The following is a 22,547-nucleotide window of genomic DNA, read 5'->3' on the forward strand; positions in this document are numbered from 1 at the left end:
GTTTCCCCTGAGGAGGTCCCGGAGAGCCCAGAGAGGGAGCCAGACGACCCTCTCTTCTGTCTGTCTCTGTCTGTGTGTGTGTGCGTGGCATATGTGTCCGTATGTCGCCCCCACTTCCCCTCTTTGTGTCCACCAGATGGTGACCCAGCAGCAGAGCCGAACCCCAGGGAGGGAGTTCCCAACCTGACTGCACCGGTCCAAGGCGAGGTGGACGAGCCCCAAGGTACCCCTAAGTCCAGCCGGGGGGGGTGCTCCCCCAAAGAATTTTTTGGGGGGGTGCAGTTCGGGTTGGGGACTCCTCCTGAGGGGAGGGGAGGTGGGGAAGCGATGGAGCTGGGTCCTCCGGTAGCCAGTGAGGAGGGCGGGCCAGGCATGGGCCTGCGTCTGCCTCCAGAGGGGTGGAGCGCCATAGAGCCCCCGGGTAGGCATGAGGACCCAGCTGGGACAGGCAGGAAGAGGGCCTGCTTGTCCCAACGGACGCAGAAGGGGCTAGCCGGATGGTCTGGCAATGCCCCCCCCTTGGCACCAGGGCCGTGCAGCGAGAGGGGCTGCATAGTCCCAGAAGGCACCAGCCTGGGGTGCCTGGAACAGTCGCCGGAGGCTCTGGGACAATCTCCCTGCGCGGTGCAGGGGGTGACACAAGACGTGTCAGAGGGGACATGTGGAGACAGGGCCCACACGTACCCAGATGGATCGGCCCTGATTATTGTGTGCAGGTACGGGAGTCCGGGGCCACCATGCGGGACCACGCCGGGGAGCCAGGCCGAGGGTCCGGGGCCGCCATGCGGGACCACGCCGGGGAGCCAGGCCGAGGGTCCGGGGCCGCCATGCGGGACCACGCCGGGGAGCCAGGCCGAGGGTCCGGGGCCGCCATGCGGGACCAAGCCGGGGAGCCAGGCCGAGGGTCCGGGGCCGCCATGCGGGACCAAGCCGGGGAGCCAGGCCGAGGGTCCGGGGCCGCCATGCGGGACCATAGCCGGGGAGCCAGGCCGAGGGTCCGGGGCCGCCATTGCGGGACCACGCCGGGGAGCAGGGCTGCGAGAGTCCGGGGCCGCCATGCGGGACCACGCCCGGGGAGCCAGGCCGAGAGTCCGGGGCCGCCAAGCGGGACCACGCCGGGAGCCAGGCCGAGGGGTCCGGGGCCAGGCCACGCCTGGACCACGCCGGGGAGCCAGGCCGAGGGTTCGGGGGCCGCCACGCGGGACCACGCCGGGGAGCCAGGCCGGGGTCCGGGGCCCGCGACGCGGGACCAGCCGGGGAGCCAGGCCGAGGGTCCGGGGCCGCCACGCCTGACCACGCCGGGAGCCAGCCCGAGGACCGGACCGCCACGCCTGACCACGCCGGGGAGCCAGCCCGAGGGACCGGGCCTCCGCCACCTGACCACGCCGGGGAGCCGCCCGAGGGACCGGCCGCCACGCCTGACCACGCCGGGGAGCCAGCCCGAGGCACCGGGGGCCGCCACGCCTGACCACGGCCGGGGAGCCAGCCCGAGCAACGCGGGGCCGCCACGCCTGACCACGCCGGGGAGCCAGCCGAGGGACCGGGGCCGCCACGCCTGACCACGCCGGGGAGCCAGCCCGAGGGACCGGGGCCGCCACGGCTGACCACGCCGGGGAGCCAGCCCGAGGGACCGGGGCCGCCACGCCTGACCACGCCGGGGAGCCAGACCCGAGGGACCGGGGCCGCCACGCCTGACCACGCCGGGGAGCCAGCCCGAGTGACCGGGGCCGCCAACGCCTGACCACGCCGGGGAGCCAGCCCAGAGGGACCGGGGCCGCGCCACGACCTGACCACAGCCGGGGAGCCAGCCCGAGGGACGGAGCCAGCCCGAGGGACCGGGGCCGCCACGCCTGACCACGCCGGGGAGCCAGCCCGAGGGACCGGGTCCTCCAAGGGGAGTATACAGCAGGGCAGGAGCCCTGTGGTTGCCGCCGTCCGCCCCCGCCGCCTCCACTGATGGTACTGTTGGGGCTCCGAGGACGTAGCCCTTGGAGGGGGGGCTCTGTCAGGATTGCCTGCAGCTGGGCTCCACACCGGAATGCAATCCTGACGCCCCATAAATGCCGGAAGTTTTCGCCCGTTCGGGGTCGCTGGCATTTTCGTGAACTCTCTGCACGAACTTGACCTGATTTAGTTTCATGTGTTTTGAGTTCTGGCAATCGCCACACGCCTACGGGTTAGTTTATGTTCGTAATTTAAGTTAAATTGTTTTCGGCCACCGCGCCAGTCTTTATTTGTGTTTCTTTATTGTTTATGAATAATAATAAAACCCCCTTCCCAGTATGTCAGACCTCTGCGCTTCCTTCCCCCGTAAGTCCGTAGTCGTGACAGAATACTAATTCCACCCTGATTGTTCTAAGGAAACTGTTATCATACCGATCCGCCAAGGTGCCACTGAGGTGCCACTGAGCAAAGCACCGTCCCCACACACTGCTCCCCGGGCGCTTGTCATGGCTGCCCACTGCTCACTCAGGTGATGGGTTAATTTCACTGTGTGCACTGTGTGCTGTGCTGCTGTGTATCACATGTGACAATCACTTCACTTCAGTATTTTAGATGTCCCTCTGAATGAAGTGCCAATTGGATAAAGTCCTAATTATAGGCATATAGAATAATTTACTCCATGTGATTTAATCAATCTCTCCATTCAGGGGTTGATTCAGTGCCTTATCCATTCAAGTGACCTGATCACTTCAGTTGGTGTTTAATAAAAAAAATGTTTTTTCCTGTTGCACTTAGGAAGAATCAAATAAAAATGGAACACTTTAATGAAACAGTTTACCCATGAACCCCACTTCCCATCGAAGGTCTGTGTCCCTGGTGCTACCTGCTTTGATATGTGTTCAGATTCAAACTGGTGCTGGTAGTGATGGACTACTGAATAATGATTCATGGGCCACTGCTTTTTAAAATGGTAAAATGGCCAACCCCTTTTATTCAATCCCCACTATCCAATCACACAGGGCAAGGTGTGATACTGATGATGGATTCTGGCAGGGTTTGTAGCAGGGTTCACTATAAAGGGCATCAGGACCATCAACAGCTTCCACAATCTTGGTTGTTTTGGTACAAAATGGGTACATTCGGGGGAGCAGCTCACTGGAGCAGCCTCCTTCACCAATGTCCATCATGCTGAGAGTGTGTAGAGTGTGAATTAAACAGATCCAGTGTAACTAGGGTTAAGTTTAGGGTTACTTTACTTATAAGAAAGAAGCAGTTTTTTAATAGTTGAATACGAGTTGCAGTATAATTACCATTTAATGAGGCTCTGTAAAATAATGTTTGCTGAATACATTTCTGTATCTGGCCTGCGTGGATCAGCATAATTAGCTCCAACAAAACAGGTTTTAATAGCAGCAACGGAAAATGTCATGTAATTTAGGAAGTTGCCGTTGCGGTTAGCTGCTGATTGGCTGAGAGAAAGTGGCCTTTCACCTTCGTAGTGTGTTGTCGCAGTGTGCTGTGGCTCAATAGTGAGCCATATTAGCCACCTCTTGAAAGTAAGAGGCGGTGCAGACTTCATTATAATCAAAATGTGTAAGCTCTTTGGTTTTAGTGTGTATTTTTTTCATCATTATTTTACAAACGCTTCTGGATTCTGAGCTGGTCAGAAGTGACATGGATATGGCGTTGGCAGATAAGACTGCAGTGGGTGGATTACCCCACTAATCCTCTCTTGCTCTACTCCACCGTTACACACTAACACAGTCCCTGGCAGGATCCCACTCCCAGTTGCCCCAGTGTCGAACCTGAGGGAGGAAAAGACCACAAACAAGTTTCCCAGTACACCCCTCGTACCGAAAAATGATATTAGTAGAAGCATCAAATCACTTTGGAAAATCAAACCTTACTTGAAATAAATTATTTCAGAGAAAAATTGATCTGGTTTTCAACAATGCAGTTTTTAAAGAAATCTTTTTAAGGCATCCCAATAATTGTGGCAGGCATGCTAAATGTGTCTATATGTATATGATTCTTGACATATTCCTTTAAGCGTAAGGGTCAGTGGTGGTGTTATTCACCTCACTAAATTCTACAATTCAGAACTAATGAAACAGGAAGCGGAGCTCCGTAATGTAAAGCTCTGCTGAAAGAGCCAGGATGTAATGTTTCATCCCTGCCTGAAGGTCAGTCAAAAGCAGAGTCCCACAATCCACTAAAGGCAATTTCACAGTAGAGAGGAGCTGACACAATGGAACAGAGGTCAACCTTTTAATTCACTGCTGCATTACTTGAGCCATTGACATCGTACTGGTGCCCTGCATAACTGGGCCGGAGCCCGGGTTCGACAGAATGTAGCTGTTTCATGATCCGGAGTATCCTGGGTCTTACCCCAGAGACCTCAACCACAGGAGAACTGGAACTGTTCAGGAAGTGGTGGGCTCTTTTTCATACCAGCATTTTATTATTATTACTATCATTTTATTATCTGCTGAGGTTATTAGTCGAGTATTATATCCGAGTTGTCTAAATAGTTTTTCTTTACCATTTGTCATAGTCAGTAATACAATAAAACACATATAGAATTTAAATGTATGAGGTCCCTGTACTTACTGCTGTCTGCTGAAAATGTCCACTTCCTGTTAGCACCTGGGTCCCTCACTGCCATTGGCTGTAATTAGTGGCTGCGAGGGAGGAGAAAGTGGGGAATGGGAGGTGATACTGGAAGTGAAGGAAATGGCGAAACATCAATCCGACTCGTCTCGCACCGGACAGATGTGCTGCGTCAGCTGCTGTTTTTCTGCGAGGGTGACGCCAAGTGACTGCGCCCTGCTCATCTATCAAAACGGGAGGAATCGATGGCCTCGGAAGCCCCCCGAGACCGCGTTTTTAGCGCTTGCAGAGCTGGGTCGACAGAGTTAGTGTTGGTCTGAGATCAGGGTGGGTTCCAGCTGGCACGACAGGAGCTCCAGATGTTACGGTACAGAACGCGTCTCATCTGCTGCGCTGCCACTCAGAGGCCAGGGAGGTTACCATGGGGACACGGGCCCAGCAAGCCCCGCCACGCACGGCGGCCTGGCAGCTACTGTGCCCGCGTGTCGCACGCCACAGTACCACCGGAGACGTGGCGCGCCAGCCTCCGAGAAGGACGGGTGATAAGGGGCTCGACGTGTTGTGGCATCGGTGCGATGGCGGCGGAAGCCCCCTCTCCTGAATTAAACATGACCGGCGCCGAGCCATGACTGAGGTGGCTGACATTAAATCAAAATGGCAAATGTGACACGCGGCAGATATGATGTATTAAAACATCGGGACGAACAAGCGCCAAGTGAGTGCGCGACACGGGCAGCAACATGGCTGGGAAGTGGGCTGTGGTTTGGGGGTAAAGGTGAGGAGGTGGGGGAAATACTTACTGGGCTGTAAAGTAAATTCTCGGAGGTGTGTAAGTAAAAGTGTTTCTCTGTCGAGCACTCTGTACAGCGGTGTGTGTGTGTGTGTGTGTGTGTGTGTGTGTTTGCACACAGAGGTGCCCTTTTCCCGCTCATTGTAGCCCTTTCCGGGCCTTGGGGAGGGTTTGATGCTCTTCAAAGAAAATTGTATTCTTGAACAGTGTGGGTTTGGCTGGATGGCTGAACTCTTGGTTTCTGTCCCACACAGCTGATGTGCAGTGACTTAGATTTATTATTTTTCAAGTTTAAATATGCTCACTTTTAAATATCACAGTGGAATAGTTTGCAATATTTCCTTGATTAGAAAAAAAATGCTATAATTCTGATATTCGGATATTTGAAACTGGGTCCCCACCACCAATAAAAATGATAATAATAATTGCATCTCACTTGAATTTAGTTTTAGACACTTAACACATGTTCTCGTGAACGTGGTATCTCCTTAATGTGATTTTGCTCAGTTGACGACCTCTCGTTAACGCAGCGTATCTGAAATGTCTTGAGGGAATTTTTTTGCAACTTATTGATGGACTTGAATAGATTTTGGTAGTTGAAGCTGAAATGTCAAGGTCAATATTGGTTGTTTGCAATGCGGGGGATGGTTTAATTTGGCCTCCAACGATAAAAAAAAATAGCTTAAAAGGTGACAAATTATTGTTTTTTCAATATTTTTCAAAAACATTTGCATCTTCAGAAGGTCATGGATCTAATTCCTGCCGTGATGAGGATTTGCATCCATACCAACAGTAACTCAGATCTGTATGTTGATTTTAGTTATTAGATGAGTGAGTTCTTAATCGTGCGCATGAACAATTGCCCGCCTGCTGGCAGTTATTAGCAATGTGGACATGACTCAGCCAGGACACAATAGAAGTTACAGGAACTAACAGTTTCTAATTTATTGCCGCAGTTACACTACCATTGTGGTTACATGAAAATATTGCATGTGGAATGGCACCAAGATTACAGAAAAAAACAAATTAAACAGAGGAAAGGAGAGAAAAAGAGCCAAGAGTGCACGTCAGAGAGGGATCCTGGACCTTATAGAGGCTAGAAAAAGGGTAGTGTGCATGCGTTGTGCATGCGGGGACATGTCTAACAGAATGAATCATTTAATTAATGCGAGCGGCAGTGTTTGGAACAATAGGGCCCTTGTTGGCTCGCCGTTTTGTCCGGCGCCTGAAGAGCGCCAGAGAGCATCTCCATCTCCTGCCGCACACTGAGCACGCTCAACTGGAATCAGGCAGGTGGAACATCTGAGTTAATACAGCTGCAGCCGCCACGTTCGGCACATCACAGGAACAGCCCACATACATTGTAAATGTAAGCAGTGGGCGTTGTACCACGTGCTTCCTTTAATGTGTGCTGGGTGGACTGGAATAATAGTGCACTTTCATTTTGAGATTAATTGTAGTCTTAAAGGTCACGTAACACTGACCTCATGGACGTTCATTGTTTCAGACTGTCAAATGCCTGATCACCACACAGAACAGGAAGCAGAATTAAACTGGGAGGTCAGGTCTTTATCCAATGACTGAGAAGACTAATAACTCAGTACTCAGACTGGGAGAGTGTGCTGAGCAGGGCTGCGTAGATGAGAATGTCCAGTCCTTGTGTTGCTTGAAGTGAAGGTGATCAGCTTTAGGTTTGGTGAAATTGAGGTTGGTCTAGACTGCAGACTTCCAAGATGCCTTGTGTTCTCTTCCACTCGGAAAATAGTGAATAGCTAGTTGCAGCTGGTGTTCTTAGTGGAGCTAAGACTCTTCACTTCAAATAATCTCACCCCCCACCCCCCAATTCTCACCAGGATACCTCAACCTCTCCGGAGAGCCACTTGCTGCTTTGCAGGGTTTAGCGCAAAATCGCTCTTCAGACACGCAGTGCCAGGGAAAACAGTGAGATTCAGAGGAAAAGTTGGAGAACCACTGCCTTCCACAGGGAGTCAAGTGGTGGAGGAAGATGGCTGCTGTGCAGCAGCATCACATTGTAGGATCGTTTTGCCCCAAAACACCTCCATACAACACCTTCATCCACTGTATGTTTAAACGAAAGCCCATCAAAATGATGTGGCTTCAGATGAATGGTTATGCAATTATCATTATCAATTATAATCAATTAGGATGACAACTTCTCAGAATAATCTCTTTAAACCCTCTCACCCACCTCACTTGACATGATGTTGCCTTAGGAACAGCTGGACAGTTAGAAGATTAATATTGATTGTCACAGCTTGACGAATGATAAAGTTATAAATTGTGTGATATGAATGAAACTGAAGTTAGAACTGAAGTGAAAGTGAAGTGATTGTCATTGTGAAACACTGCAGCACAGCACACGGTGCACACAACAGAATATGTCCTCTGCTTTTATCCAACATCCTTGGTAAGCAGTGGGCAGCCATGAGAGGCGCCCGGGGAGCAGTGTGTGGGGACGGTGCTTTGCTCAGTGGCACCTCAGTGGCACCTTGGTGGACCAGGATTCGAACCGGCAACCTTCTGATTACAGGTCCGCTTCCTTAACCGCTAGGCCGCCACTGCCCCTTTATTGTATATCGCTGTTGTTTTATACTGTTGTACTTGACAGACACCATCGACACAGAAAAAAAATGAATCGTATATGTTCTCTCACATCCTTGGCCAATAAATGCAACTGTGATGTTTGTTTGCAACATATGTACCGCAATGTGGTCTAGCAATGAGGACGCTGACAGGAAGAGGACGAGCCCTGGACCTCTGATTAGCAGCCTTGGCCAGTGGCACATGGACACGGTGGTGACTTTGATCCGGTTGACAGTAAGACCTCAGCTGACCCCACCTGCTTGTCAGCTGCTATGCGAGCGGGTCCCACCCAGCGGTGCTTTCCAATCAGAGTGCGGTTCTAAGCCCTCGGTCTGGATTTTTTTCCCCTTCTATTGTTGAATCGTGGCTGAAACCAGTTTTCCTTTTGTCGCTGTTTGCTGGAGAGGAAACAACCCTGTTTATTTTTACCTGATTCTGTGGGGAAGCGGGTTTTTTTGGGTTTTTTTTTTGCTGTTCTCACACTATGATGTTGTTTACCGCATTTGTTTCCTTCTTCTCCTTGCTCTTCTTCTCCGGGTTTGGCATGCTGCTACAAGCACACGACACATATCGGTGTCAGCTAGACACAACACGTTGAATCTGTTTGGTGCAGATCTCCTCTGGCCCGGCTCTATAATTTAGGACTCCTACTTTCTGGCCACTGACTCCGCGTTAACAACCTTGAACTTCTCTTCCTCTTGGCAGCTTAAAAGGCCCCCGAGGTTTCGAATCTTCTGCTAGAATTGGGGGCCTTGCGCTAATTAAGCGGCAGCATCTGCCCTTGGTGGAGGCGGTGGGCGTGAGCGCGGTGCAGGGGCTCGTGCCGCCAGCCCCCCCCCCATCCATCCCGCGTCCGCCCTTTTCGGAGGTTGAACGTGGTTATGCCCCATGACCAACGACCACCCCCTCCTCCCCACGTTCGGATTAGAAAGGCCCGCGTCACGGATGAAAAGCACCCGAGCGAAGGCGAGGACGCCACGGAGACGACGGACCGGACCCTGTGGCCGTGTCCTATTCCAGCAGGGCTGTTCCCGGTAATGAGGGTAGTGAGGACAACAGGAAGTCCCCTTCGCCTCAGCTGGGCCGACTGGGTCCCCTCCCACCGTGGTGCCTCGCAGGCTCATCCGTGGCGTAATTATGAGGTTTTATCGCCTCTGTGAGGAAGATTAAAACACGATTAGTCCAGATGTTGTGCTTGCTGATGACCGGAGTGTTTTAGAACGCTCGCAGCAGTCACCTACACAATTACAGGCTAATGAAATACTATGCTGCCACACGGAGCAGCGGACGCGGCATAGACACAGGGGGAGGAGTGGCATTTGTTTATGGAAATGCGCAGACGCTCACATCCGCACTCTCCCGTAGGGATGCCGATGGACGTCTGCACATAAATATTTCAATTTCTGTTGCCATGTGGGTAATACGTTTTTCTGATTCTGTTTCTCCTGCAGGTTGTGGAGACGAATTTGGTCGCGTTCGACTGCCACTGGATCATCATCAACGAGGTTAGTCGTCTGAAGTCCCAGACGGTAGCAACACCTGCACCCTGGTAACAGGCCAGCAGCGATCAGGCAGCAGTGCCGCTATAAGGGGGATTAAAGCGATTTGATATGGATGCCGGAGAAACTCTTCTTGGCTCCTAGCTTTTCCGCTTTCGGTGGACATTCATAATTAATGACACCCCTGTCTCTGTGTGGGGAGAAGCCTCAGTAGCTCTCATATCTGAAACACACAAGCTAGTGAAGCATCCCCCACCTGCTGATTGCATGGCATACTTGTGAAGAATTAACACTGGCCTCATTATAAACGAAATTATTCGATTTTAGACGACAGCCTTTTGTAACTCTCTATAACTGTCCTATGACTTTAGTTGCTCCGTAAACGCAAAGTTATGCATACATAATTGGAAAAGGTCATGGTACAGATCAGGTACTGACAGCACTTACTTAATTACATGGGGCAGGACCTTCAGCAAGACTGACATGAGTTTAGAATACTCTGTCAGGAAAATAGGATTTATTTATGTTGATGTTACATGCGCTAGAGTCCAGAGTGTTTATAACCTTCTGGTTGAAGGTCATAAATCTGTATTTATTAAGAGAGAAAGCATTAAGAAAAACATTTTGCAATCTTACATAACCTCTCTTTAAAATTCTGCTTTTTTCATTAGGACAGTCTTGAAATAGCTATTCTGCCCCCATGATTTCTCAGTGGTATTGCAAGACAGGAAGGATCGGCTTGCAAACATAGTGCATAAACATCATTATTTCTTTAAAATGTTCTTGATAATGGTAATTAACTGACAGCCCTAAAAAAACTAAACAAACTGTATATGGATAGTGAGTACATTTTTCCATCAGTGTAGTACAAGGATTTGGGTCAAAGGCATAATATTTAAATTAAGTTCAGTGGTCTTGCATACTTGCATTTATTCTAAAAACATCAAATAACTAGATTTTAGATCTGAATATAAGCCTATTGGACTTTTTCAGAGCAGTTTTTTATGTTTGTAATATCTCTCAGTTAACAAGTTTCCAACCAAAAACATTTCATGTTAAATTAGGCTATGGGGTTGATATTTTTTTTTTATTCTGACTTTGCATATCTAATTCAACCTAAACTAATGGCCTTGTGCATATGTCGGCTGTAAACACTGACTGGGTTTATTTGTGTATAGGTTAGAGCACTTTGCTCCTGGACATCCTTATTTAACTGTTATAGGGGTGCTTTCATGTTTTCCAATTATTTTTTTTTGAAGAAAACACCTTTTAAAATTGCCTGTTATTATACTGTTTCACCAGCAAACACCCCTGTCATGGCTAATGACAAAAGGTAATTTTACCTTTATCTGAAGCAAAAGCACATTTCCTGTTGTCTGAACTTGGGGTGCGATATAGAATGGGTCTAGTTTATGGCTGTCAGACAGCAACCACCCCCAAAGCACCAGGGAAAATGTCCACCTCAGCAGCAGCTAAGGCCAAATAGAACAGCTTGGCCGCTTTAGTGCGTCCCTTCACTGGGGACGTCCCGCGTCTGCTCACATCTTGTCATCAGTTGGTTGGGAAAAGATGGCCGTGGGCTAAAATTAGCAGAGGTTCCTCCCTGGCTGCACAAGGACACAGATCTCAGACAGACGCGCATTTCCCCTGTCTGGCCGCTCCTCATTCCGGCCGCTGTGTTAAATGCGCCGCGGTGAGCAGGGCAGACATGCAGCCAAACTGCTCAGATACTGCAGGGCAATTTGGTTGAAGGGATGACCTTGGTTATAACAATGGGAGATCATCTCTGGAGAGCTGGGCTTGTGTGTGTGGATGAGCTGGTGTGTGTCTGTGTAATTGCAGGATCAAGGGACAAATGTGTGTGTGAATTAGTTAGTGTTTGTATATACTATGTGTGTGTGTGTGTGTGTGTGTGTGCATAGTCTAAGGACATTGCTCATTGAGGCTTGCTTTTTTTTTTTTTGCTTTTGGACCTGAATAATCAAAGTGTCTCGGCCGCCGCCCCACCATCGGCTTTCCCAGGGGGCATGTGACCCGGAAGCAAAGTAGGACAGGTCAACACATTGAATAAAAGCCGGGCAGCCATCTTTGAGTTTAATTCATTGACGCTAGGCTTATTCCGTTGATCTGAATTCTTGATTTACACCCCTTTACGAACCTGCCCATACAAACACGCCCCCATCACCCTACCACCCCAGCCCTGCAACTCCCCCTCGGTCCCGGACCATACTCAAGCCAGCCACGCTCCTTTCCTCTCCCTCCACTGCCGCCACGAGCTCCCCATACCCACCGCGCTCAGCAGCGTTCCCCAGCCGCCCCTCTCGCTCCGGCTTACCGACGGCCTCCCTCCGCCACGCCTCCTGCCAGTCAGCCACTGCCCCAGCGTCCACGGAGCTCACCTCCTTCCCACTCCCAGAATCCGAACCCGCAATATCTCTGGCAGTGTCACAAAGTCATGTTTTTCCTCTGATTTTGCCGTGCACCTTTATCTTGATGCTCATAGAAGTGGTGGTTTTAAAATGAGGTGGGACTGGGTGCTTTGTCGGCTTTGTCGGCACATTGCTATTTTAAGGCACCTTTTGATCAACGAAAAGTCACGTTTAAAATGCCTTATTAAAAATATAACGATGAGTTAAAAAAAACATGAAAGCTCACTAATAAGCACAGGTATACTTTATAAAGGGACCGTTTCCTCCGTCTGTTCTTCTCCACTCAGACTAGGCTGTGCATCCTCCTTTCTTTAGCAATTTGGAGTAAATATTTATTAAAATAAGTAGAATATACTTGACTGATTTATACTTTTTTTCATCCTCAAATTTAAATAAATTACATACATTTAATGCACCGTCGAGTGGTGCTGCTGTCTCTTTTTGAGCAGGTCCATTTCCTTGTCCAAAATCTGATCTAATTACCATAAATCTGGCATGTGTGTGTGTCTGTGTGACTGTGTGTCATGGTGCACGGGAGAAGAATGGATGAGGCACTGAAGCTCGACATTTGATTAACAAGTAAATTTATTAAACAGAAATTAAAAAAGCTTGATGGCCAAAGCAACAAAGGAGCAAAAAGCCCGGCAACATGTGACTGGCATCAGGAACCACATTATCGTACAAACACATTAACCTGGAGACATGTCAAAGCTGCAGCAACCATTGTCTCCTGCATACATGCTTCCCAAAGGTCCTAATAAACGCCGCTGTAAGTGGATCAGGACCCAATAACGGTCCTGATCCAATAAAGTGATTAGGATCCAAACTGGACATGACACCGTGTGTGTATTTAATTCAGTTTGGGGCTATTTTCTTAGTCCCTACTTGGAAAAAATGTTTATGTCCAAAAGACAATGTTGGAGCCAGAGAAAGAGAGGAAGAGAGAGAGCAAGACAGGGTGAGGGCATGCATGATTATGAAACCCTGCACGTGTTTGAGGTTTTCAGACTATGTTCATGTATGTATGTGTGTGTGTGTGTGTGTGTGTGTGTGGGGCAGAGGCTGATTATATATATTGGTATGAGGTTGGATGCTCAGTGATGCTGAAAGCGCCCCTGTGTCTCCGTGCCTCTGTAGGAGATCTCTGACCTGGACGTTCAGGAGCTGGTCATGAAGTCAATCGGTAGGCTGACTCTGATCCGGCAGACCTTCTTGATGCCACAAAACACCACACAGCGCTGCGTCCGCAGCAACCACCGCATCAACACCTCCCTCTGTGACCCCAAGGACCCCAAGGCCCAGACCCTTGAGGTAGGCTGTCCTTAAAATTTCATCTTCAATGGTTTTTAAGACAGTGTGTTTGTCATCTAACAAAGAATATTAAACTTTTTTTTTTGTATATATAATATTTTTTTACCCAGGAGCAAAATTTTTCTATTTAACGAAAATAAATAAATAAATAAACAAACATTCTTTGTTTACTTCTCTCATTAGAATGCAATGAAAAGTGAAATCAGAGTGTCATTTCTGTAATTTTTAATCCGCCCTGGGTTAAGACCTTGTACATTTTATGAATTGAATTTTGTCGACCCAAACTGCTGAAAGGGGAATCGATGCTGAAAGAAGAGTGAATCAGAAAGTGTGCAACCCCAGGGGCTGAGTTACATGCAAAATGCAAAATGTTTTTTTCATATTCATGGATAAATTCTTAAGACACAAGGGAAGGGTTTGCTTTCAGTTTAAAATATGTTTTGTTGGATGCTGGTTTTATGTCCTTCAGTCTAAAGGCATGCAAGCTACATCAGGCTCAGACCAAAATCATGTTCAGTTTATGGTCGCATCAGAAGTTCAGTTGTCTTTTCCCATAATAACCCCATAATAATTTTGCGTTTGACAAATAACATTCATTTGCCCAACCCATAGGAAATACATAGCTTCTGTTCTGACACCTCTATATATTGTGTCGTTAGTTAATTGTGTAGTTTCTTGACAAATCTATACAAAATGCCTCAGTGTATGGACCGGCCCTCTCTATAGATATTTTTCAAATAAGCAGGTAAATGGATATTCATCTTTTATATTAAATATAACAAAAAAAAAGTGACCTGCCTTCAGTCATCATGTCGACAGGCTGCTTTTATTGCCAAAAATCTGAAAACCTTGTCCACTTACAGTTTGTTTAAAAATCTGTTTTACCTAAAATAATGAATAATTGTGATTAATAGTCGGGATTATCATTTTGACCATAAACATGCAGCCCTAGTTTCTACTAATCTGTATTCTCCTAGATTACAGACTGTTGTCTTTCTTTTCTCAACTAAGTTTGACTGTAACTATTTGTGTGTACCGGACGAGCACTCATTAGAATGTTGCAACATGAATGTTAATGATCATTTTAAGATATTGGTTATATGAGGTATAAATGCAAGAGGTCAAGCTTTTGTGGTTTTCAGAAATGTTGAGAATTTTTCAGTATGACTTTAGGATGTGAGGTTTAGCTGCATGTTAGCTGCAAGGTTAACTTGATCAAGCATATCATTTTCAGCAACGTCATTATGTGTTCTGTTTTGTGTCTTATAGGACTTAAAAAACTGAAAAGCTTTAACAAAATAGACTTGAAATGTTTCTTTGGATACGTTGAAGATTTATTTTTTGAGGGAGCATTGGTAGGGAGATCAAAAGACCATCACAGAAGCACAGAACTTTTTTTGAGTTCATTATTTCTAGCACAACACTGAACACCTTTCTGGGTCCATTAGGTTTAAGATGCTATGCTAAATTAACCCTGGTTTATGTGGGTTTTCGGATCCTGTCGTCCTGTTCAGGGGTTGTTGTGCTTTTCACCTGAAGAGCAGATATGTAGACATTTTCACAGACGTATGGGGTAGACAACATGACCCTGAACTGGATAAGTGGGTTTAGGAGATGGATTGATGGATTCGGTCTGATTGGTTCTAATCACTGCGATTGGAAAGATTCTAAATCCCAGCTTTAAATCCTACCTCTAGACCTTCAGCGTGTCAACTGGCCAGGTCTCCATTTGTTGGCCAACAATAGGTCTTGTGATGAGGTGTCACGACTACGGACTTACGGGGGAAGGAAGCGCAGAGGTCTGACATTCTGGGAAGGGGGTTTTATTATAACAAACAATAAACACAAATAAAGACGGGCGCGGTGGCCGAAAACGATTTAACTTAAATAAAGAACATAAACTAACCCGTAGGCGTGTGGCGATTGCCAGAACTCAAAAACACATGAAACTAAACCAGGTCAAGTTCGTGCAGAGAGTCCACGAAAATGCCAGAGACCCAGAAAGGGCGGAAACTTCCGGCATTTATGGGGCGTCAGGATTTGAGTCAGGTGTGGAGCCCAGCTGCAGGCAATCCTGACAGAGCCCCCCCTCCAAGGGCTACGTCCTCGGAGCCCCAACAGTACCATCAGTGGAGGCGGCGGGGCGGACGGCGGCAACCACAGGGCTCCTGCCCTGCTGTATCCTCCCCTTGGAGGACCCGGTCCCTCGGGCTGGCTCCCCGGCGTGGTCAGGCGTGGCGGCCCCGGTCCCTCGGGCTGGCTCCCCGGCGTGGTCAGGCGTGGCGGCCCCGGTCCCTCGGGCTGGCTCCCCGGCGTGGTCAGGCGTGGCGGCCCCGGTCCCTCGGCCTGGCTCCCCGGCGTGGTCCCGCTTGGCGGCCCCGGACCCTCGGCCTGGCTCCCCGGCGTGGTCCTGCTTGGCGGCCCCGGACCCTCGGCCTGGCTCCCCGGCGTGGTCCCGCATGGCGGCCCCGGAACCTCGGCCCGGCTCCCCGGCGTGGTCCCGCATGGCGGCCCCGGAACCTCGGCCTGGCTCCCCGGCGTGGTCCCGCATGGCGGCCCCGGACCCTCGGCCTGGCTCCCCGGCGTGGTCCCGCATGGCGGCCCCGGACTCCCGTACCTGCACACAATAATCAGGGCCGATCCATCTGGGTACGTGTGGGCCCTGTCTCCACATGTCCCCTCTGACACTTCTTGTGTCACCCCCTGCACCGCGCAGGGAGATTGTCCCAGAGCCTCCGGCGACTGTTCCAGGCACCCCAGGCTGGTGCCTTCTGGGACTATGCAGCCCCTCTCGCTGCCCGGCCCTGGTGCCAAGGGGGGGGCATTGCCAGACCATCCGGCTAGCCCCTTCTGCGTCCGTTGGGACAAGCAGGCCCTCTTCCTGCCTGTCCCAGCTGGGTCCTCATGCCTACCCGGGGGCTCTATGGCGCTCCACCCCTCTGGAGGCAGACGCAGGCCCATGCCTGGCCCGCCCTCCTCACTGGCTACCGGAGGACCCAGCTCCATCGCTTCCCCACCTCCCCTCCCCTCAGGAGGAGTCCCCAACCCGAACTGCACCCCCCCAAAAAATTCTTTGGGGGAGCACCCCCCCCGGCTGGACTTAGGGGGTACCTTGGGGCTTGTCCACCTCGCCTTGGACCAGCACATTCGGGTCAGGAACCTCCTCCCTGGGGTTCGGCTCCGCGGCTGGGTCGCCATCTGGTGGACACAAAGAGGGGAAGTGGGGGCGACATACGGACACATATGCCACACAGACACACACAGACAGAGACAGACAGAAGAGAGGGTTGTCTGGCTCCCTCTCTGGGTTCTCCAGGACCTCCTCAGGGGGCACAGCCAGGATCTCGGGAGGTGCGACCTTCTCGTCGCCCGCCAGTGCTTGGTCTTCTTGCCCCGGATCCTGACTGGCGCTGGACGTGGTGGAGGGACAGAGTTCGATCCCTGGCTCAGGCTCTGGCCGATCAAACTCCGCCCTCAGTCTCTGCTGGAAGTCCCGAAAACTGCTGTCTGTCTCTCCCTGCTGCCAGAGGGCTGCGCTCCAGCCCCATGCTGACCCAAGCAGACACGAGAGGATGGTGGTGGTCTTATCAGTGTCTGCTGCCCCACTGAAGGGTCCCGGGACAATTGGGCTGTCCCACATGGGGCTGGGCACGTCGCTGGAGATGGTGGTAGGTGTGTGGTGTGGAGGGGGGCGGACGTCTTCTCCAGCAGGTGTGGACGCTGGTGCTGCGCTGCCATTTCGCTGGGGAACGTCCGGGCAGAGGGAAGGCGGGTCGGCGACTGGAGCAGGAATGGAGGATTCCCTGCGAGGCAGTCCCGGCAGCGCAGTTGCTGGCTGGCGACCTCCCGTCGCCCTCTTCCACCAGCTTTCCTCACACTGCTGGGAGGGACGTGGGTCTCCACGGACCTCGTGACGATCCTGGATGGGCGCGATGGGCGGAGCCATCCCGGCACCGACTGCCCAAACGGCGTCATCTTGGTCGTCGTCCGTGTCCACCTCGTACCCCCGGAAGTCACATGGGTCATCACGGACGCCGCGATGATCTCGGACGCGCACGCTGGGCGGAGCCATCCCGGCAACGACCGCCCACCGAAAATCCACGTCATCATCGCTTTCGTCATCCGTGTCCTCCCACCGGTGACTCCAAGGGTCGTCCACCCTGCGGACATCCTGGACCCATGGCGCGATAAGCTCCCATGGGCAGTACTCTGGCCATTCGGGCTGGAGGCTGCCCACCTCCTCGCTGGAGGAACGCCGCCGTTGTTGTTGCCGCTTCTCACCCCCCTGGAAGTGACGTGGGTCCCCACGGACCTGGCGACGATCGCAGACTGGTGCGATGGGCGGAGCCCAACTCTCGTCTCCCGTGCTCTCGTCGTCGTCCGTGTCGTCCACGGGGAGCCTTGCCAGCAGAGCGCAGAGTTCTTGGCTCGACATGGCGAAGATCGTGGGGGTCGCATCTTCTGTGCTCGCTGCCCACGTCACTTCCTCGCTGCTGCCGACGCCAACGTCCTCGCTCCGCCCACTCACCCGCCGACGTTGTCGCTTCCGGGTTTCGCGGAGTTTCCCGGGGGTGACGTCATCACGCGGCGCCGCGTACCACGGCTTCTCGGGGAGAAAACGCTCCACCAGAACGGGCGGCGCGTCTCTCCCCTGGCGTCCGCGTTCGCCGCGCCGGGCTGCGTCCTTCGCGGCGTTTCTTCTCCTCTGTTTTTTACCTCTGCGCTTTTGGGGAGGTCGCTGGCATTCTGTCACGACTACGGACTTACGGGGGAAGGAAGCGCAGAGGTCTGACATTCTGGGAAGGGGGTTTTATTATAACAAACAATAAACACAAATAAAGACGGGCGCGGTGGCCGAAAACGATTTAACTTAAATAAAGAACATAAACTAACCCGTAGGCGTGTGGCGATTGCCAGAACTCAAAAACACATGAAACTAAACCAGGTCAAGTTCGTGCAGAGAGTCCACGAAAATGCCAGAGACCCAGAAAGGGCGGAAACTTCCGGCATTTATGGGGCGTCAGGATTTGAGTCAGGTGTGGAGCCCAGCTGCAGGCAATCCTGACATGAGGGTACATTTAAAAATGTATTTTTGGGAGAAAGAACTGACTAGAATCACTAGAAGATTTGATCATAACCCCATGTGCATCCAAGTCCGCTGGTAATGTGTTGCAAGAAATCCACATACAGCTCTGGGAAAATGGGGTAAAAATGGAAATAAAAAAGCGTATTTTCTAGCATCATGTTCAAAGCCTAATAACACTCTGCACATAATCATGCAGAAATGTGAAATATAGCTATTTTTTCTCTCATTACAGGTACACTGTGCAAAATGGAAGGCATTTTTTATAAAGATTTCTGTCTAATTATGTAGGGAATGGATATAAACTGGCTGTTCCAACAGGCAACACAGAGCCATGTTTTACAGTCCTAATAAAAGCCTTAAAGCTGCTAATTAGGTGCTACGGTTAGGGTTATGTAATTATGGTATAGTTCTTTATTTATTTTGTTACAAAGTTGTCTATTCACTGCTTTGTGTAATTGTAAACAATGCAAAAATAAAGCTCTTGTTTTTGCAGGGTTTTTTCAAAAATATTGCTGATAACGAATGCATATGCATATGGGGGTGCATTTAGCCTTTTGGGGTTGGCATGGCCCATTCAGGCTCCTGGTGCTGGCACTTAGGGAGGTGGCCACTGATCAATAGATGGCAGACAGAGCAAATAATTCTTCCAGAATATTTAATTCAGTCAGAAGGTGAAGACAGGCAATTATCCAAAGTAACAGTGACAGTGATTGGAATAGTGAAGCTGATAACAGAGAACAGAACGAAAGGAAAAAAAGAAAGAGAAAAAATCTTATTGTCCAGATTGTGCACAGTGAGTGGCCTAGTGGGTAAGGAAGTGGCCCCGTAATCAGAAGGTTGCCGGTTTGAATCCTGATCGGCCAAGGTGCCACTGAGGTGCCACTGAGCAAAGCACCGTCCCCAAACACTGCTCCCCGGGCACCTGTCATGGCTGTCATCAGCTTTGTTTTTACATTTTCAGTAAATTTTAGAATATTGCAATATGTACAGTATCACAAAATATTGTGATATAATCGTATCGTGACCCATGTATAGTGATACGTATCATATCTTGAGATCCTTGCCAATACACATCCCTATAATAAATGTTTCTTTATTCTGTTAATAAACTCTTTATAGCGAGATTATTACAATGTAAATTGGCACAAGTAATGAGACCCAGAGCTCAAAGTCCCTAATGACCAAGTCCAAGGTAACAATGGAAAGCAGAAGCCTTTAGACAAACCAAGGCAACCTCTCCTTTCTAATTATTGACTTAGGTGCATACAAGATACCATGTAGGGCAATTGTATGGTTTTCTGGGTGAATTGAATGGCTGTTGAGAAGTCAAGCGTGATCCTGTGATATTTTCTAATTCCATCCAATACATGTAGAAACCGAGTGGTGCCTTCACCTGCATCATCTGCAAAGTGTTTCTTGCACTTCTCTTTCTTTTCTCTTGCTGCTTCTGCTGCTGTAAAGCAAAAACAATAGGAAGGAGTTTGCAATAAGAAAAGTACAGAGAAGTAGTAAGAAAAGTCTGAAATACAGTTAAACCAAAACCTACAGCATGTAAAACCGCAGTAAATCTGCCATTAAATGTCAAATATTTGTAATGTCACTCCCTCATTGAACAAACCCAGATGCCCAACAGGAGGTTCATATTACAAACTGGATGAAAATTGCATCACACGCAGCAACATGCAGCGGGGAATCGTGAAATTATGCTCAAGTTAATTAAAATTTTATCTCGACAGATTCATGGTTGCCTCTGACAAGGTGGAGCCCATTGCAGTCGCCTACCTTTGCTTAATGGATATGGCTCTGAACAGCTTCCATGCAAATGTTTATGAATTACACCCAGCAAGTAGCTTTTGAACTCGCCACTTCCCCCCGTAAGGGGAAATTAATTGCGCTAATGTGACGCATCTCATGTAGTGATGCCATGGTTTATGGCGGCTGTTAGGACATTACTTAAGTGCTGTTAGAGATGCTGGAAGGGCACGGGGGTCGTGCTCGGTGACAGATGCGATGGCTGATTGGCGTATAGCACAGATGCTAGTATTTGGGTTGGGTTTGGGTTGAAATGGGCAGAATGGGTGAATGGTGCATTTAGGCCAGGCTTGTTTGACAGTGTGGAAGCAGAACAGCTCAGCGGTTGGGAGAACAGCCCAGAAAAAGCCCAATTTCACACGGCACTGGAGCGGATCATCTTAGCTCGGCTGACCAAACACACACACACACACACTCACTTTACCTCCCTCTCACGCAAACAGGCGTTCTCTCGATTTCCTCCCTCCCTTTAGAGCACCAATCATTTGAGCTCTCCGGAGGGGAGTCTCTAACCTCGCCTCTCTGTCTTCACACTGAATTTCCTGGCTTTTCACTGGCCTTCGAAGGTTACCTCCAGTCTGCGTTTAACCCCCACCTCTCCCTGTCCAGGATTAATCCAGAGCCATCTGATGCTTCTCCATCTCCACCACTGAACCGTTTTCTTCTACAGCACACACAAATACAGAGCCGATCAGAGAAGGAAGTGCAAATAAAGCCCACACTGTCAGTTCAGTGTGTGTGTGAGTGTGTGTTCAAATAAGAAACCCATTGGAAAAAATCTTAAATAATAATGTACTATTGTTTCATGGACAGGAAGGCTTTTTATATTATTCCTTATCTGGATGGTTCTCCAAGAAGCAGATAGATTTGCAGCAGGTTTGTCATGTTTGTAGATAATTTTATTCTTCCCCCGAGAGCCCAAGCCGTGACCCTTTACAATTGATCTCGGCACGTCAGCTTTATCTGAGGAATGTTAATAAAGGTCAACGGTTATGTGTAGAACACATGTACTGGCCAAACTTTACAGAAAAAAATAGTTATCTTAAAGATAACTTAGAGGAAGATCTAACGACCCACCCAGCCCTTTAAGGTTGTGCATTATTAGGTTAAAAGCAGAGAACACATTTTGTTGAGTCACCATGTGCTGTGCTGCAGTGTATCACAATGAGAGTCACGTTACTTTCAGTTTATTGCAACTTTTTTATTGGGAGCTGGAGCTGGACCTATTGCTGTGTGAATTCCAAAGTAATTGTTGGGTGTAATCCTGCCATTAACACACTGCTCAATAGGACCTGTTGATCAGCCGTATGAGCGGTGCTGTTATAAAAATTGTCGTGCACCTTATTCAAAATGTCCTTCCTCATTCTATGTGTCTTTGGACACTTCACTCTCACTTTTCACCTTTACTTGCGCAATAACTATGTTTAATGTTTTTGTTTTTTTTAATAAATGAGAAAATTGGGCGGGGTTGATCTCACTCCAAACCTTTGATGAGACTTGAGAGCCATGCTAGCGACGTTCTTTTATCAATAATCATGAATAACGTCATCACGTTCAGTGGTTTTTCAGCACCGACGCACGTTCGCCGCGAGGCTGCCATTGGTTTTATGAGCGTCATCCTAGATAAAAGGCCCGTGTCGGGATGCACCTCTGCCCATTTGTCATCCCGGTTAGGACAGTGCTGCGTGCCGTAGCACTTAATATTGTGTCAAGCGTGGCAGAGTATTGCAGGTTAATAAACAACGGGAAACCTAATGGCCACTTCACTCTATTTATTACATTCTCATTAAAATGGAGACAACACTCCAACTAAATCACAGCACAATCGATCAGGGCAGAATTAGCTCTCCTCCTCCTCCTCCACCACTGCCGCACCGCCCCGTCAGGACAGTGGAAGAACGCCGCGGTGCCAGCCTCTGGGCAAAAGTAATGCTGCGTTCATTGTGAACTGGAACCTGGGAAAAATACATTTAAGGCTCAGTGTCTGCAGTTGCCCAAGCTGCATTGCATTCGGTTGACCCTGTCTTTGGTGTCTGCAGCGTTTGTGTCTGTCAAAGAAACCGCAACACTTTCCCAACTCGTGGAAATGTCACCTTCAACGTCATGAGTTCAATTCCAGGTTTTCATTTTGTCGTCGTGTTGCCATGGATTTCCTCCAGGTTCCTTGGGTTTTGTCCTGTTGCCCAAATGCATGTGCACTAGGTGGACTGGAGACTCTAAATTGACCATGTATGAACTTCAGCACACACAAGCCTGATATTGATTATGCAACGATGAACAGTCCCACACAAAGCCATTCGATGGCATCATTTACAGATGCAGTTGCCATCATGGCAGCATTGCTCTACGCAGCATCTTAGCTAATTGAGCTGTATTCGCCCTCCCCGCCACCACTGCTCTCCTCTCTAAAATGGTTCTGTTGAGAGATCAGCTACAATCTATTTTCATTTGTGGCTGTGAGC

The 22,547-nt window shown here is 49.6% G+C and overlaps 1 protein-coding gene across 6 annotated transcripts in view; it reads left to right on the top strand.

The window, feature by feature from the left end:
- The window catches only part of grid2 (glutamate receptor, ionotropic, delta 2), a 307,218-nt gene that overhangs the window by 189,249 nt on the left and 95,422 nt on the right, over positions 1-22,547 (top strand). For all 6 annotated transcript variants that reach the window (XR_003751238.1, XR_003751237.1, XR_003751240.1 and 3 more), the window contains exons 5-6: positions 9,400-9,453; positions 13,014-13,187. Coding sequence is in view for 2 of the 6 variants with exons in the window: in XM_028996105.1 (XP_028851938.1) it covers positions 9,400-9,453; positions 13,014-13,187 (228 nt within the window). In the remaining 4 variants the exon portion in view is untranslated. The remainder of the gene's footprint in view (positions 1-9,399; positions 9,454-13,013; positions 13,188-22,547) is intronic.

This window comes from Denticeps clupeoides, chromosome 11, assembly GCF_900700375.1.
Source record: "Denticeps clupeoides chromosome 11, fDenClu1.1, whole genome shotgun sequence".
In the NCBI taxonomy this organism is placed as follows: Eukaryota; Metazoa; Chordata; class Actinopteri; order Clupeiformes; family Denticipitidae; genus Denticeps; species Denticeps clupeoides.